This window comes from Nyctibius grandis, chromosome 4, assembly GCF_013368605.1.
Source record: "Nyctibius grandis isolate bNycGra1 chromosome 4, bNycGra1.pri, whole genome shotgun sequence".
Classification (NCBI taxonomy): Eukaryota; Metazoa; Chordata; class Aves; order Nyctibiiformes; family Nyctibiidae; genus Nyctibius; species Nyctibius grandis.
The window spans coordinates 33,862,668-33,880,004 of NC_090661.1; the positions used below are offsets into that span (position 1 = coordinate 33,862,668).

The 17,337-nt window shown below is 43.2% G+C and overlaps 1 protein-coding gene across 3 annotated transcripts in view; it reads left to right on the plus strand.

Annotated features, from left to right (window-relative positions):
- The first annotated feature begins 1,243 nt into the window (after positions 1-1,243).
- DCAF5 (DDB1 and CUL4 associated factor 5) overlaps positions 1,244-17,337 on the plus strand; it is a 76,704-nt gene continuing 60,610 nt past the window's right edge. Inside the window, exons 1-3 of one of the 3 annotated variants that reach the window (XM_068398550.1) lie at positions 1,244-1,829; positions 12,580-12,723; positions 16,978-17,014. In XM_068398550.1, coding sequence (XP_068254651.1) covers positions 1,616-1,829; positions 12,580-12,723; positions 16,978-17,014 — 395 coding nt within the window. In that variant the 5' untranslated portion in view covers positions 1,244-1,615. Of the gene's footprint in view, positions 1,830-3,860; positions 3,925-4,884; positions 4,950-12,579; positions 12,724-16,977; positions 17,015-17,337 lie in introns of those variants that run through there. The other 2 variants (XM_068398551.1, XM_068398553.1) reach the window with 2 other exon arrangements.

Genomic DNA, 17,337 nt, shown 5'->3' on the forward strand with positions numbered 1-17,337 from the left:
TAAGTTCTGATATTTATACCTATTGATATCACATATAGAAAAAAAGTTATATAGAAAGTTGAAATGTAAGAAATTATCTATATTTTTATACATTTTCTTACTTTTTTTTTTCCAATTATTAGAAGTCTGTTATTTTCTTTTGTTATGTATTAAAAGTAAGGCTATAGTGTTGTCAACTAAAAAGCACGGTTTACAGGATTTCATGTTCTTTCTATAATCTTAACCAAGAAGAATCCCAAAGCACTTAACTAACTTTCTATAATGAAATAATTTCTACTGAAAAGCTGTCACTGGAACATGGCAGCAGCCTAACAGTCCTCAGTAATGTTGCCATACCCCGGTTCACGTCAGGAAGACGTTTTCTGTTTGTTTGTTTTAAAGTTTGGAGACTTCTAATTCCCAGCAGGTGCAGTTACACACAAAGAAGGCCAGGACTGTCAGGCTCATTCCTCACCTTCCGAAAACTGTACCTTCCCTAGGTACCGATGCCAGTTCACCTGTGCCTGTGGGGAAATACAGACCTGAAAGTTTCAAGTTGCGGGTCTGGGGCTAGTCACCTTGTGCGAAGGGAATATGCAGTCAGATGCTGCAAGGTGGGACTGGGAGCTCCGTGCTATGCCTCACGGATGTTACTCACTCTTTGAATGACAGCCCTGTTGTCTTACATGGCATCAGATGCTACGTGTGAGGGACAGGGTCCTGTGAAAGACAAAAGATATTTTCCCCACAAACACACAGGCTAGGGTGTCGTAAAACAGTGAAGGACAACACAGATCAGTTCCACCTGTTTAGCCGGCTGCCTGTTGGTGTTTTGTTAATACTGAAGTGTAATAGAAAATTCATCTGTATTTCCAACAGTCTTCTGGGGCTGCAGAGAGCTCTACTTACTTGAGAAGAGGCAACCCCCCATTTTCAGTGTTGCTCGGGTAGGAGCAGGAGAGAGCAAGCAATAAAACCTCAGAGAGCTATTTAAAAAAAAACTATTTTAAAGAAAAAAAAATCAATAAAATTCTAAAGACATAATTTTTGGAAACGCCGCAGAAATCACTCAGCATCTACAGAGGACAAACCCCACTGCAAACCGCACGCACTTGGTCTGGTTTTCTCCTCGTCCTCCCTCCGGTGAGTTGTCCGCAGGACCCCGCGGGGCACCCCTCGGCTCCGGGAAGGTCCCTTTCGCTTCCCCTTCACCTCCATCAGGGCCAACGCCCGCTCGCGGCAGCACCTGCCCGCCGGCCGTGGGGCCGTTGGCGGCAGCGCGGGCCGCGCCGCGCCGCCCCTCAGGCAGCAGAACGCGGCCGCAAACGGCCGCGAAGCGTCCTCCGCAGGTCCTTGGAGAGGCGAACTGATCCGTCCCCTCCTGTGCCGCGACAGGAGCGAGTTAAAAAGCGGCGGCGCGACATTACAGCCGGGCCGGGAGGCGCGGGCTGCAGCTGAGGATCAGCTGCTGAGGGGAGCGGGGAGGAGCCAGCGGGATCAGGAAGCGGCGGAGTGTCTAACACCTCTCTGCCATGGCTGGCTAAAGAAAAATCATCATAACCATAACAAGGGGGGAAGCGGGGGAGGGGAGGCGGCGGCGGGGGAAGGAGCGGCGGGGAGCGGCGCAGGCGGCAGCATGAAGAGGAGAGGCGTCCGGGGGGGCAGCATGCGGTCCGTCGTGGGGTTCCTGTCCCAGCGGGGCTTGGAGGGGGACCCCCTGCTCACCCAGGACTTCCAGCGGAGACGCCTGCGGGGCTGCAGGAACCTCTACAAGAAGGACCTCCTGGGCCACTTCGGCTGTGTCAATGCCATTGAATTCTCCAACAATGGAGGCCAGTGGCTGGTCTCAGGTAACGCGAACGCTCCCCGTCCCTCGCCCCCTCCCCAGAAAGCATCTTCTTCCTCCTCCTCCTCCTCCTTCTCGGCCGCCTCCCCCCCGGCCCGGGGGGAGGGGGGCCGCGGCGGCGCTCAGAGTCGTTTCTCAAGCCCACCGGTGCCCGGCAATAATGTTTCCCAAGTAGAGATCTAAAATGGTTGACAGGTTTTAAATTCTACTATTATTGGGGGAGGGGGTGGTGGGGAGCCCTGGACAAAGTTTTTGCGCGAGTGTTTCCAGGGCGTGGGGGCTGGAAGCTGGGGATGCCCCTTTATTTGAGGGCTCGTGTGTTTTGCCCTTTAAAAGGGGATTTTATTATTTTTGGGACGACGGAGGGGAAACAGCCCCGCGGCGTGCATTGTGGGCGCCGGTGACATTTGTCAGTGCCGTGCTCCGGGCCGGCTCCCCCGGGACGGGCGGGGGGCAACGGTTGCTGTCGGGGGGGCGGGCGGCGGGCCGGAGTTTGCCCGGGGGGGGACTGCGGTGCCGCTCGGTGTCGGGCGGGGAACCGGATCGGTTTAATTGAGGGCCTGGTCACTTTGGGACCACCCACCCCTCCTCCTTTGGGGGAGGGTAGTAGGGTTTTGTTTTGTTCCTCCTCCTCTCTCCCCTTGCATGGCGCGTTTGGGGAGGGGGGGGATTATTTTCGTGGTGATGTTTCTTGGGTTCAGGTCCCCCCGTTGCCTGCCCGGGGCTGAGGCAGCCGTGGGGGTGGGGGGATGCTGTCAGGTAGGAGGGTGGCGAAGGCTTGACATCAGCTGCGACACCGAGGACGGGGAAAGGCTCTGCACCCCCTTCCCCCCGCCGGGGAGGGGCTGCGGGGCTCGGCGGCCGGCTGCCCGCCTCCCCCCACCCCAGCAGCGCTTGGCGCAGGTGCCTCTTCCTCCTTCCCCGCCTCCGGGCTCGGAGGGGCGGCGGGGGAAGGAGGCAACTTCAGGCCGGGGCTTGGCCGGGCGCTGCAGGCCGCGCTCTCCTCGGGCGGCTCTTAGCGACAGGCCGGGGAATCGAGGGCCTATCCCGCCCGCGGCGGGGCACGGCGCAGCGCCCCGAGGGCTGGAGCCTTGCGGGGCAGCGGCGCTCCTCTCCCGCCGAGCTGGGGGACCCCGCGCCCCGCTGTGACAGGGCAGAGCCCTTCGGGGTGGCGGCGAGGGGTCTGCCGCGCCGCCCCGGAGACAGCCAGGCCGCTGAACGCGGTGCCCATGGCAGGCCAGGGGTCGGGGGCGTCGTATCCCGGCCACCCCACGCCCTCGGGGGAAGCGGGCTGGAGGGAACGGCCCCCCTTCCCCTGCTCTCCAGCGGGCTGGGGCTGCCGGCAGCTCCCTCCCCCGGGGCCGGGCTGCAGCGGGGAGGGCCAGTTCCCTGTCGTGTGGGGCAACGGCCCTCGGGGGAATTGCAGAGCTCCTTGGCATAAGGCCGTAGCGGCTTTGTTCAGAGTGGTCTCTCCGCTTGCAAGAGGGTAATGGCCTGGGTACCAGCCACGGGGTGGAGGAGGGGCGAGAGGGTCTCGGTTTTCCCCGGCTACCCTCTGGTGGGCTGTAAATAGCGACAGGAGCTGCTGGGGAAGGTGATGGGGGCATGGCTGAGCGGGCTGGTGATTGCCTTGCCGTGGTGTCTGGGCAGAGGTGGGCTCTGTCACGCAAAGGCATTGGTAGTAACTCCAGAAATAACACAGGGATTCAATAAAAAGTTATTATAGCTGTTTGGTTACCTTTAAGCAGGGGCAGAATAAAAACACCTTATAAACATAGAGTGGAAGCTGATACACTGAGACCTTCCTAAATTTAACTTTCTCACCTGAAGAAACTTAAAAGCTTAAGTCCTGTGATTTCTCGAATGTGTCCTTGAAGGATCTTGGTGTTACTGTCAGGAATTCTTTTATCAATATGCACATGCAACTTCTGAGATATGCATCCGTTTATCTTGTGAATATACATATATATATAATTACACACACACATATATATGTATATACACGTGTGTGTGTTGGAAGGGAATGCTGATTCATCTATTCTGAAGTTCTCAGATGTGCTAGAGTTGGCATGCTGGTTTGTACTGGTCCTTCTCCAGTAGTAAGTAGAGCTATGTATTTCTACTTATAAAGTGCTACAGAGAGCTCAAGTGCATCTGTTGTTGCTTTTTTATTTTCCATAATAGGTGATGGAAACACCGTCAGTATTTTCTGTTCTTCTTGCTCAAGAAAGCCTCAGGAGACACTTCAGGTCTTGTCATATCATCCATGTACTTACCTATGTTGACATCCTTTCTTTAGGTAGAAGCATAAAATGTTGAGGGCTGGAAGGGACTTTTGAGAATTAATTTTGTCCAAACTGCCTGAGTCAAGTTAGGTGCAGTGAGAGAATCGGAGTCAGATTTCCCATCAGGTGAACATCTAAAGAACTGTGGGTAAAAGGAAGGCTTTCAAACTATGTCCAGTTTTCAATTTCCCAACTTCTCATAAAGCTACAGGATGTTTAAAGGGGATAAGCTTTTCCTCTGTATGCAGAAGATAAACGGTAGTAGAGTTCTACCCTCCTAAATTTCATGAAATGACTAGGAAGCAAGTAAAAAAAAAAACACCCATGTGTTAGTAGTGCACAATTTGGGATAGTTAAGAACAGGCTACCTTAAGTCTGACCTTGTATTGATGCCCTGAGAAAATGAAGAGCTCTAATTATGGTAATTGTTTTTAGCAAAGTTTTATGTTATCTGTGACCGTAAGATCTGTAATGCTTTATGTGACATAGCAACAGCAGGCAGGTGCTTTGTTCTTCAGTCAAGAATAAGAAATTAAAAGGCAAAAGATTTATGGATACTCTGTTAAATTTCGTGCGATGATAAGCCCAGGCTTCATTAAAATTACACTCAAAACACTCCTTTTTTTAAGATCATAGTTAATCTTGAAACTCTGAGAAATAGCAAAAGCAGGAAAAAACAGTGAGAGGAGAGCTGAGATGAAAGATAAAGGAAGGGTATAAGCTGCCTCTAATCTGAAGTTTTCTAGAAGAGTTGCTTCAGAAGACTTCCAAATGCAGATAAAGCCTTAGAATAGATGGCATGTGGGTCTTTCCTCCCTCAAAATAGTCAGTGTGCTGAGGTAAGGATGAGATGTTAGGTGCTTCCATCTGAGCTTATAGCAGCTAAGAGAGTTAACGGGCATATTGGAGTGTGTGAAAAGGGAGAGTGCAAACAGCCTTTTCAGTTGTTCAGTCTTAAGTAGTATGTGTTTACTTAACCTAGAGAAGTCTGCTTCAGCTAATTGACTTGTTAAAAACTTAGACCTTGTTACAGCTGTTTTAAGTACAGCTGAAAACAGTGCATTCGTGGTGGCTATACTGATGCTATTTAAATGCTAGCCTGCATCCGAATTAGTGCTGTTCTCATCAGTACTGCCTGGAATGCTTTTTTTTGGGTATGTGTTCCACTTTTTTTTTTCTTTTTTTGATGTATCTCCCAGAAGCAAGTCTGTAAGGCTAATGATTACTGTTTCAGTAAACATTTCAAACTGCTTAAACAGGGTTTATATTACAGTTCCAGATAGATTTCCTGTTAGGATTTTGGAGAGAACTTCAATGTAGACAAGACTCAGCAGGCCTTTTGAAAGCACGTTTGAAACCTTTTGGTATCTTAACATCTTTAAATTTTGTATTGGAGATTACACATTTAATAGTAATTAATTTTGTTCCTAACCCTGTTTTCAAGTAAAAAAGTTGAGGTCAACAAGTTGGGTTGGGGGGCCAGTCTGCATGTTTTTGCTGTACCTGTATGGAACTCAACAGCATCACTTTAGAGAGGGTGAGAAAGAGAGAGAGACACTAAGTTTTGGGGCAGGAGTACTAGAAGAAGGGACAGGCATAAGGACAAGAATTAAAGAAAATCGAGAGAAATGAAAGGAGGAGGTGTATACTGAGGAGAAGATGCAATGTGGCAAGTAGAAAAGACCTATCTGTAGAAAGACACAAGGGAAGAGGAAAGCTTAACGTATAAGAAATGTGTAAGTGGGCTGAAATTAGTTAAAACTAACGTCCGGATGGAGTTGAAAGATTTCATTGGACAAAATGTGTCTTTGCAACACTTTATATACTAGGTGGTGGTATTTTTCTGTTAACAGTTTAAGAAACACATCATGACTGTCCGTGCATGGAAATTAAATTCACCATGCAATGATATGCAACTGACTTCTTCCTTTGGATATGCCAAGCATCTCCTTCTACAATTTAACTTCTTAAAAATCATCTTTACTTAGTCTGTGTAATGGGCTTTCCCCCATCCTCATGTTTGGTGGATATGTTTTCCTATTTGTTTATCTGACTGTCATTTCTCATGCCTGCTATCTCTTACAAACATGAGTATCTTTATCAGAACCTCCCACTTTTTTTTCCCTACTTTAAACTGCACTTTCAAGATAACTTCTGGGAAGTACTGTAATCTGAGGCTTACTTAATCCATGCATATGTTCTTTTTCTTTTGCTTTTTTTTTTCCCTCACCAGATAATGCAAAAATTAATAGCTCTTCTATGACTGTAAATTTGTAGGGATGCAAGAAAGTACTGGAAATTCATCTCTGTTTGGTTGCAATGTAAATCTGAAGGAGCATGAGCCTGAAACAGAGGAATGAGGTGACTTTAGCAAAGGTAGTGGAATATTACTTCGGAAGTAAGGGGATTGTGTATCAAGCATGTTTTGAAGAGCGGCAGTCTTGATCTTAGTCTCTTTGTATCAAGTGGAATTCTGTGAGAGGAGGGATCTTAGGTCCGGTTACTACACAATGTTTTCATTAATGTCTGAGAAATTATAAAATTTAAAGGTGATACCAGGAAAGGCAGCAATAATTTCAGAGGACAGGATTTGAATTTAAAGTTAGTTAAGAGACATTACCTGGCAAAAAATGGCATGTGGTTTGATAGGGACGAATGCACACTACAGCACATGCATAAAAATGGTCAACTGTACAAATACACTATGGAGACTAGAGCACAGTCATGTAGAAGAGGATCCAAATGTGATAGTAGATCACAACATAAATACCATGAGCCATGATGAAGCATGTGAAGTAATCCTGCTGTGTTTGGTGCTGTTGGGGCCTCAAATGGAGCGCTCTGCTTGATTTTGGGCCCTGTACTTTGAGAAGGATGTGGCCAAACTAGAGAAAGTTCAGAAGAGGGTATAAAGAATTATCAGAGGTCTAGAAAAATGAAAGCCTGAAAGAAAGTGGTCCATTTCGTCTACAGAAATAAAAGCTGAGTAGAGATGCAAGTCTTAAGCTGCATAAATGTGTTTTTATTTATTATTATATAAAGTTGTAAACTCCTCTTTGTCCACTGGGCATAGGACAAAGAAATGGTCTTAAATTATAGGAAGAAAGATTTTAGGATGCTATTTGATCTCATGCTTCCCCTTCATCCTCTAGTTCATTCACTTATTTCTCCTCTCCGTTGTTTGTAATGTGGCACTTGTATAGCTTAAAGTCATAAGCTGGTATGATGGAAGCATCTGAACAGGGGGAAGGAATAGGGAGGGAGAGGTGGTTTGTCTGACAGTTGATTTTCTGTCAGGTCAACTTCTTTAACCTAGTCTCCCTCTGGCTGCATCACCACTGAATTCAATGGGAGGAAAATAGCAGGAGCACATGGCAAGGGAGGGGGGGATTATATGTAACGTCAAACTGCACCCTCAGGCTAGATATTAGGATAATCTGCCTAATGGCAAGGATAATGAAGCACTGAAATAGGCTGCCTAAGGTGGGTGTGAAATCTACCTCAGCGGTGTTTTTTTAAGAACAAACTAGACACACATCTGTGGGAATAATTCTGGTACAGTGTGGCCTTTTGCCCATGGTGGGGGTCAACTAAGTGATCAACTTCTTGAAACACAATCTGATCCCACTTTCTGTGATTTGTGCAACTTCTTCAGTAGATTCAAGCAATAAGATTAATCTATGTTATGATTTAGAGGTGGTGTCCACTTGCCATGTAGGATCTTCAGTGACTGGACCCGGTATATGGGAGACAAAGAGGAGTAGTGGTCTTGAGCGTTGTCCACAATCAGCAAGGTTAATGCACTTTAAAACTGCAGTTTTTGAGTCCTGACTGGTATGATTTTGAAGTGCTTCTGTTAGCACACAAGAGCTCAAGTGTGTTTCATGAGCTATGCAGATACTGTTTAGACTAGATTTGCTTGTGGCAAGGGTATGTTCTGGCCCACTTCAAACCATTTTAGGACTAATAAGAACAGTCCTGGACTACAGGTGGACCACTGTTACTCTGAGGTAGACTCTTCTTCCAGATTTAATTATGAATAAATATAGTGATTACCTATTTAGAAGGTAACCAGATCAGGAAAGTTTTTTGGGAAGAACTAGTCCAAAAGCAGGGCAAAACTAGAATGGTTTGATTTAGGAACTGTGGAGGCAGTGAACTGTTTGTGCTGAAATATATGCCATGCTGAGTCATTTGGGACCTGTCCAGTTGCCTAGAATAGGCATATTCTACCTATAGTGTTTGTTTGTGTATTTAAAAAAAAAAAAAAGGCAAAAACAAAATAAAGAACTTTTTTGTGGGAGCCTTTCTCAGCGCCCCCCCCCCCACCGCCAGTCTTGGGGTATGCAGCATGCACAAACCATTCTGAAGCAGGCAAACCATGAAGAAGACAAGACACTTTTAATTCTTCTGGGAGGTCCACTTCGGCTCCACAGGAGCAAGAAGATTGTCAAGGGTGATCACAAAGTGTCTGTCTACTTAAGAATCTATTACAGGATAACTATCCCAAGATGTGAAATGCAAGCTTTCTTTTTAGGTATGTTCTGTTGTCTATCTATCTTCTGGGTAGAACTTCTTAATCCTGCCTGTGTCTCTCATCAACATCAGTCAGAAGGCCCAAAGCATTAACAAAGTATTCCAGTGACTTGGGGCAAGGAAGAAATGTGTGTTTATGCATTTTTCATTCATGTGTGCTTATAGAAAAAAATTGGAATACTGTTCTCCTCTACATCAAGAGTGATATGGGAAGGTGATAAAATTTCCAGCCTTTCTGACCACGAATACTTCTTTGGTCTGGCTTCTTTTCCTGTCTCACTTTGATTTTTGAATGTAGAAACAGGTTTGACCCATAATGAACACTGAAGTACTTGACTAATTAAATCTTTTAAAATGTGGTTCCTTTCTGAAGAGTAGCTGTAGAATGGCATTGTGTGGTTCTTAGCTGGGTCACACAAACTTTTACTTTTCAAATTGTCAGTCATGCAGTCCTAAACAGAATCAGCAAAATAAGATGGAAATGAAGCAATTTCCACTTTGTAGGTGTCAAACTTATTACTTCTGACACCATGAACTGAAAAATTACAAATTCAGGACTTTATGTGGGGCTTCAATTTCTAGAAAATTCACATGTGGAGCCCTGGTAGCTAAGGTATTTTCATATGAGGCCATATATCCAGGTTTCCCAGGTGTGTAGCAAACCTGTTGCTCTTGCTATATGCTCTGTATCATGTCAAGAACATACCCTCGCCATACACAGTTATTCTCTTTTGGGGAGTATTGCGGAGTTATCACAAGTTTGTGCAGTGGGTCCAATGCTTTCTGAAAAGTGTTGAGTGGCTTCTGCTTCATGAGTTGTAGAATTGGTGTACGTGCACAATAAATCCACCGTAAATTGAAAGCATCTTAGTTAATCTGAATTTACTGATCAACTGTACAGACCAAATGCTGTAGGCCTGGAGTTTCCTATAATTCTCAAACTCGTAACTTATGTTGCATAATGTGCATGCACTTTGTGTCTGATGAATCATGGTTCCTTTCTATAGAACGTAAAAGCTCTATATATTCACATTGTTTTTGCTGTCTCCCTGTATACCTGTCCATAATATATGTGCCTCCCTCGTTTCTTCCCTCCTATTCTAGGAGTCAGGTTTTGGTAGTGGAGATTGTGTTTTCTGGTTTGCACATCTCCTGGTTTCAGTCACATGCGACTTGCCTTTTCTTGGGTATATTTGCGTTGTGACTTAACACTTTTTGTTCTCTTGTATGAGGATGTAGAGACTGGTGAAGTGTCTTTCTGCCACAAATCCTCCTCTGTGACCGGGCATATTGGTAAAGCTTTTTCTTTCTGGTGGAACTGGCCTTAAGTCAGAAGTATTTCTGGAATAGCTGAATAGAAGTTAGAAGGGAACACACTTCCAACCCAGTTAACCTTATCATTTTATTAAACTTTTCTGTCTCAGTGGGGTATGAGAGGAATAAAACTGAGGCATGAAACAGGCGTGTAGAAGTTCTCAAAGATAAGTATGTGCAAGACAATACATAGATGGAGAAGGGACAGAATTGTGTGAGTGTGGGGAGCATTTAAAAGCTCCTAAACTGTGGAACATGTGCCACCACAAAGGCAAACATTGTTCTCAGACTGCTGTAGTATTGGATACTCAATAGTGGGGCCCTTTGTACCAAAGTTTCATGGAGATCAAGGTGTCTGCGAAGAGAGAGAGACATTTGGATTCAGTAGGAAAAGTTGTTTCTAAGCTGGAGACAGAGAAAACAGGCACTAAGGTATAGGAACATACAAAAAAGCAAGGTTAGTGGCAACTTTTAACACTGTCAAAGACTTTTCTAGACAGGTTGCAATTTACCCCGCTCCTACCATACTGTATGTGTGCTGAAAACCACAGTAATGTTTGTTGTCTTGGGATATCCTCATTATTTTTGTTCATATTTGGACTAGGTGGGTAGTGGAGATGAGTATGAGTTTGCTGTTAAGGTGAGACACCTAGATGGGTGTGCTGTCAGGTACGAGGACATGTAGACTTACTGCAATGGTTTTGCAAATTGGTTTGCTATGGTAACAATTAACGACAGTATGTTATTATGTTTTGCCCTGAAATGTCTTTTACAGAAGTCTCGAAAGACAATAAATGTAGTCTGATAGAAGCAGTGTTGGTGTTCACCAGCCTTAAATGTTGCTTAAATTGTTTGCCAGGTAGTGATAATATTAAGAGCTGGTTGTTGGCAGCTGTGGAAAGTAACCACTTTAAGTGTGACAATCACTTCTTGATTTTAGCCTGACTAACATGGTCATATGTTTCAGCAGTCACGTATTTCTATGTCTCCTTGTTACTGGCTCATCTGCACTCACTAGGGTGCAAATACATCTTTCTTTCCTGTTTCTAGACAGAAAGGAATCTAAGCTCCCATCACTTTAGTTGACCATAAATTACTGTGAGTTTTTCCAGACCCATCACATTTGACTCTCATTCTCAGTAGTTATCAAACACATCACAAATCTTTTTATCTTGTGTTCTTGTTTGCTCTGTAAAGTATAAAAACAGTAGGAGGAATACACAATTAATTTCATGGAGCGTGGGTAAGCATAACATGCAGCTGTACTGTCTATCAAAGCGATTGTCATAAAATCTGTTAGGAGACTTAAAGCCTGAGAGATTGTTAACTTAAAGGATGTTTGACATAGCTGAGTTCCATGGGAAAACTTCTTAATAGCGTCATATGATGTGAAAAGTTTTAAGAAATCTGATTAACAGTAGTCATGAATTCTATTTAGGCATTTACCTCTACTTGAAGTAAACTGCAGACCAATTAATTTCAGTTTCCTTTTGTCTCTGTTTCATGCCTTTTTCCTTCTGGATAGCAGCTCCAAAGGCGCTGAGTTTCTGCTTTTGATTGTGCAAAGAAGCAGTAAAATGTTTTAACTGAAATCAGCATGTTTCTAGTGGCACTTTTGACTTGTGATGCCATTCTCATTCACTTGTTATTAAAGACAGATAGCAAAAGTATTTTGAGTCTGACTTGAAGAAGCTTTATTCAGATTTTTACAGGCGTCCAAAATTGATGTTGAGAGTGCTGTCCAATACAATAGTATCTTTATTTTTTTCTCTTCCTAATGAGCAATAGTTTAATGCAATTGAAGCGTGAACAGAGTCTAATATTTATTTTGTGTCTGACTGTTTACCAGACAGAGAAGGAGGCACTTAAGTATATTTGTGTATAGAACTCTGAACTGAGAACTGCACCTAGGCAAGCAATTAGAAGAAATACAGCAAACTGTAAAGCAAGAGAGAGTTGAACTTCTTTTCCCCAGTTATTCTCTTTGTCAGGAGTTCACCTCAGAAATGTCTGTCTTAACCTTTACAGATCTGGAAGCATGACATAGCTGCACATGCTGAAGACTTCTGAATGCTTCAGTAAAATCTTTTTATGGCCACATGTCAGTCCTGTAGCTAGCCTGTGCTATGAAGGCTTTGAAAAGACTGATGGAGAAGATACAGTTGTCAGTGAAAGGGGAAAAAAAAGTTCCTGTTTCATGAATAACATAAGTGATACTGGCAACAAGGAGTTGGTGCAGAAGCATTTTGCCAACATGCATATGTTAATTTGGCATGTAATTGGTCTACAGCTTGCCACAGAATTTTACATACCAGTAAAATTCAGAGTCTCCAGGTTGCTATAAGTTGTCAGTATGTGTTGGCAGAATGGCAGCTGTTTAATCCAAACTTTTCGTGCTGATTCCTCTGCTTTCATTAATATTAATTGAATACCTGACTGTATGGCATCTTAATGTAAATGTGTGTCTATATATCCAAAACCTTGTGAGGTATAACATTTTTTATGCTAATTAGGGTTTCAGCAAAGCCTTTTATGAATAACTGCAGAACTGAATAACTTGTCTGTCATCAGTTTACACATGGCTCAAGCAGTAATGCACATTTCCTTTCTTTCTTCTAGGAGGGGATGACCGCCGGGTCTTACTTTGGCATATGGAAGAAGCCATCCACTCAAGAGTCAAACCAGTTCAGCTGAAAGGGGAGCATCACTCTAATATCTTCTGCCTAGCCTTCAACAGTGGCAATACAAAAGTGTTCTCTGGAGGTAAGGAAGAGCACCCTGATTTCACAGGAGTTTGCATTGTGAATGCCTCAGAGTAGAAGCCATGAGCGAGATCCTGCCCCACGTGAAAGGTCTTTTCCATCCATAGTCCCCCGGGGATCTGGAAGGTGTCCTTAATCAGCAGCTGAAGGTTCTTTGGGAACAGGGAATTCTTTCGCCAGCACAACATTTTCAATTTTGTCATGCTTCTCCTTTTCCCAGACGCTGGTGTAAGCCCATCCTGTCTTGAGCTGTCATGAGAATCCTGGGCCCAGTCTGCCTCTACTTGTGCTGCAAACTGTGGAACATGGTCTTTGTTATTCCCTCTTAGCTGTACTGAGAGCAGACCCTGCATCATCTCTCGTGCTCAAGCCTGATGCTTCAAAATCTCTGCTGCTACTAGCTGATTTTAATGCACCTTTAGATGGCTAAAGAAGGGCTATTGCCATCTATTGGTGGATCACTTTTTCTCAGACCTCATTTCAGTCCTCACTAGATAAGTGCCTGCCTTTTAGAACTGTTGGCACATTGGGCTCTAATTGGCCTTGATATTCTTCACCTTTTTAAATATAAATCCACTTTTTTAACAGCAAGTTTAATTCAATCTTAAAACTAATATAAGGAAAGTGGACATGTACTTGTTCTGGGGTAATAATGCCTAGAATTTAGGTTCATTTTACCACTTGATTTTTGAAGTGTTGAGGTAGGGAGGAAAATTGAGAAGAAAAAGGCACAAGACTGTCAAAATGCAGTCACTGTCGTTTTCTGCTGTACTTCATTTCTTCCATCTGACATGATAATAGAATGGACAGGAATTTGTATCTTTCATTAGTATATCCATTAACCTACAGCTAGACTTATTTTAGGTTATTATGAGACTACCTGGTCAGAGTTTTTAATTACTTTTTTGAACCAAGATTTGTGAACTGCAGATCAATGCTGTAAATTGATTCTAAGTGCATGTGAATGGTGGAAGCTTCCCATCCTTCAACGCTTTGTTAAAACTGTATCATCCCTTTTTTTCCTAAAAAGGCATGACAAAGCTTAAGATGGTGTCAAATTTTAAGGATGAAATGATTCAGATATACTTCCCAGGTGGAGAAAACCCAAAAGATGTCAAATAGTGATGCCTGTCTTCTGATTGTGGGGACTGCTGTTAGTTTTATGAGAAAGACAGCAGTCCACACTGTCTTCAAGTGAATGTATCTGCATGAGTGATGCCAATGAAATTTTGGGCTGGAGTCTGTTTTACTTTGGTTTGAATCCAGACAAACGAAACCTTACATGAATATTCACGGAATGAACTATGCCAAATCTCGCTGGAGTAGCTGTAATGGTATTTTCTCATTTCCAACTCAACCCTTTGTCCATTGGGCCCTGCTATCAGTGGCTACTGTTTTCACAGGAAGGGCAGCAGAGTGGTTTGAGTGTACCTCGCCACTGCAGTTAACACCTGCAGTTAAAGATTTACATCATTGATTACAGTGGATTTTTGCTAAGATGCCAGGTTAGATGAGCTGTGAGAGCTGATGCACAAACCGGCCGTTCTCATCTCTTTTTCCTCCTCCAGTTTGCATAAACACACTGTGCCTCTGCCAGAAATTATTTCCATTGGAGGAGTGAGGAACTCTTTCAGCTGCTCCACCGAGATTCACAGAGCTCATCTGCAAGGGCTGTGAGTCTGACTCTTGGATCCCTTATAAAGAGTCATTTTGCTGCATGGCCTAGATGTACCATCTGTTTTATCTCTGTTGGTAAAATGGGGCTAACTATATTTATTCACTCAACAATGTTCTGGGAGATTCTTGAAAGGTCTGAAAGAATTGTGGGTCCTGAGATCTATTGGTTGTCATCCCCCCCAGTACTGAAATTGGAGTTTTATTCAAATCATGGAAGTCAGAATACTTAAAAGAAACCCCTAAAAATTAGAGTATGGAAACTAGCAGAAGACACACAGAACTCAATTCATTCTGCAAATAAAGCTGCCAATGACTAATAACATAGAATCTGATGACCTTTCCCTAAAGCAGCTCTTGATAGCAGAGGAGAGAGGATTTTCCACTTCAGTACAAATTGAATTGCATCCAAGGAATTTCAAAGCTCTTTGCTTTGAAGGAGCACATGTGTAGCATGCACCACATATAGCCATTGCAAAAATGGAAGGCAGGAACTGAGTGGACAGTGTTTTACATGTAATCTGTGGAGAAAAAACTGTCTCAAGATACCAAAGAAGTTCCCATCTCTGAAGAATACTGTTGCCCTTCTCTGTCCACACACACTGAGAGCAGAGCAGCATTTGAAATAAAAGATCCCCTCTTAGTAAAGTGCATGGACTTGGTGGGTTTTTTTTGCATTTACTATTAGGTATATGAAAAGTGAAATAAACCTACAAGGAACTGAATTTGTTTCTGTAGAGGCCTGATGTGACAGATATGGAGTTTAGGCTACTTTAACTGTGCTCCTCTGTGTGTGCTCTGCAGTATTTCATCCTCACAGGTATAATTGAAGTGAATGGCAGATACTTCTTGTCTTTCTGATCGTCATAACTGCTGTTATCAAAACAAGGGAGTTTAAAAATGGGAGAATTGCATATGCAATTACAACCCAGTTACTCTCAGTGAAGAATGAACACTCTCAGTGTTAAACACTGTAAGTGGGAACCCTGCTGGGCTGAACAGCAGTGACGTTCTCATCAGGGATGAATTCTTCCCAGAAGCAACCAAGAAGTTCGTGGTTAGATTTTTGTCACCACCTTCTCCTCCCACACACAAAACAGAGAGAAGCAGTGTTTTTTCCACACACCCCGTCCTTTTGTTCTTTCTTTCCCATTTTGGAGCTTGTGATGGAAGGGAAGGTTGATCCTATGATGACTAGAGGTCTTAAGCCAGGCATCTAGAATGATTCTCATGTTCATACTGTATGGAGAGTGAAGAGCAGGAGTGTCTGCTGGAGGAAATTTTGTCACTGGAGAAACTGGGCTACATTTTTTGCTGGTGAAATACATAGGCACTAGAGTAGTTTTACTAGGTGTAAACCTTGCCTGTAACGTGTAGGGGCAGTTTCCATTGCAATTAATGATCAAAAGACACTTACACATAAGTGACTTGTTTATTCTACCATGGAAAAGATGAGCTACTGCAGTAATCTAAGGCTGGAATGATTTAACTAGGAGCCTGTGCAAAGAGCAAGTGGATGTAGAAAAATCTCACACCTCATTAGTCAAAGAGAAATTTTGTCATACTTCTTCTGTTGGGTCAGAATACAAATTAAAATGTGCATGCGATAAATGAAAACTGAGTCAACTGAACACTTAAGAATCATAACATGAAATCTTGTGCCTTCTGAACTTCTGGCTTTGGTGTACATTAGGAAAGCTTCACAACTTGATATCACAACTACAAAGACATACTGAGCATAAAAATATGCCTTTGTGGGCTTTCTGGCTTTTTCTTCTGAATTAAATATAAATGTGTGTCTCCTTAGATATTTCTAAAGAGGAGGTGCCAAATTAGATAAGTTAATATTGAGTGCAGAGACTACAAAAATATTCTGTTGCTATAGCTTGAAAAACACTGCATGAGCCAGTGGAATTACTTTGTAGCTGTGACCCTCTTAGTCTGCATGCGTGTGGTGAGTTTCCATTGTATTCAATGGATGTGATCAAAGAAAAGTAACATGATTGGTTACTTGGTTTGATTTTTGTTAATACGAAAGAAATTACACTGACTGTCATGTTCATGCCTTCTCACTGGTTGCAAAACCCTGGACGCTGACAGTGTGAACTGGTGGCATTTGAGCTGGGAGCCCAGTGCATTTTGCTTATGGCATGTCTTTTCACCTTTCGTTATCTTTTTATGGAGCATCCTCTGAGCAGGAATAAAGGTGTATTCACGTGAGAGTTAAAGATGTTCTGCTGCTTCATATAATATTCTTCTCTTTACTGCAAATGGCCCAAAACTCAAGCTCAAACTGAACAAAGAATGATCAGTAACACAGTTAAATGGAATTATTTGTTGAGCAGTAGCAGATGGAATGGATTGGTGCATTTGATCATGACTGGAAGTGTCACATGGAGCCTTTCACATAACTGAACAGAGGGCTGACCACTTGGCAACTGAACTGGTCTTCTCTCTGCTTCAGTTTTGTTTTCGAAATAGAAAATTTAAAAAAACACTTATTGTTTTCTGTTTTTTTTTTCACTATAATGCTTTTTAACCACTGGAATATGATGTTAAATGTTTATATTTCTTTTTTTAGGCAATGATGAGCAAGTTATACTCCATGATGTTGAAAGGTAAATACACAGTTTGTGTTTCCACTGCTTTAAGAGCTCCCTTAATGTCAACTCACTGGAGGCACTTTTGTTTTAAAATAATGGTCTGGGAGAAAAGCATGGTGTTTTAATCCTGAAACATGCTTTTTAGTTATCTAAATTCATATCTGGAATGAGGTATTCCCCATCATCCTCTTTTTTCCAAGCACTTGGGTTCTGCATCATTTTGACCTTGGGAAAGAGAATGATTATTAAATACACATGCTCTCCTGCAGGCAGCATAGTAGGTTCTGAGTAGATTCAGAGCCAGATTATTCTGGCACATACAGAAGTATTGTGGCACA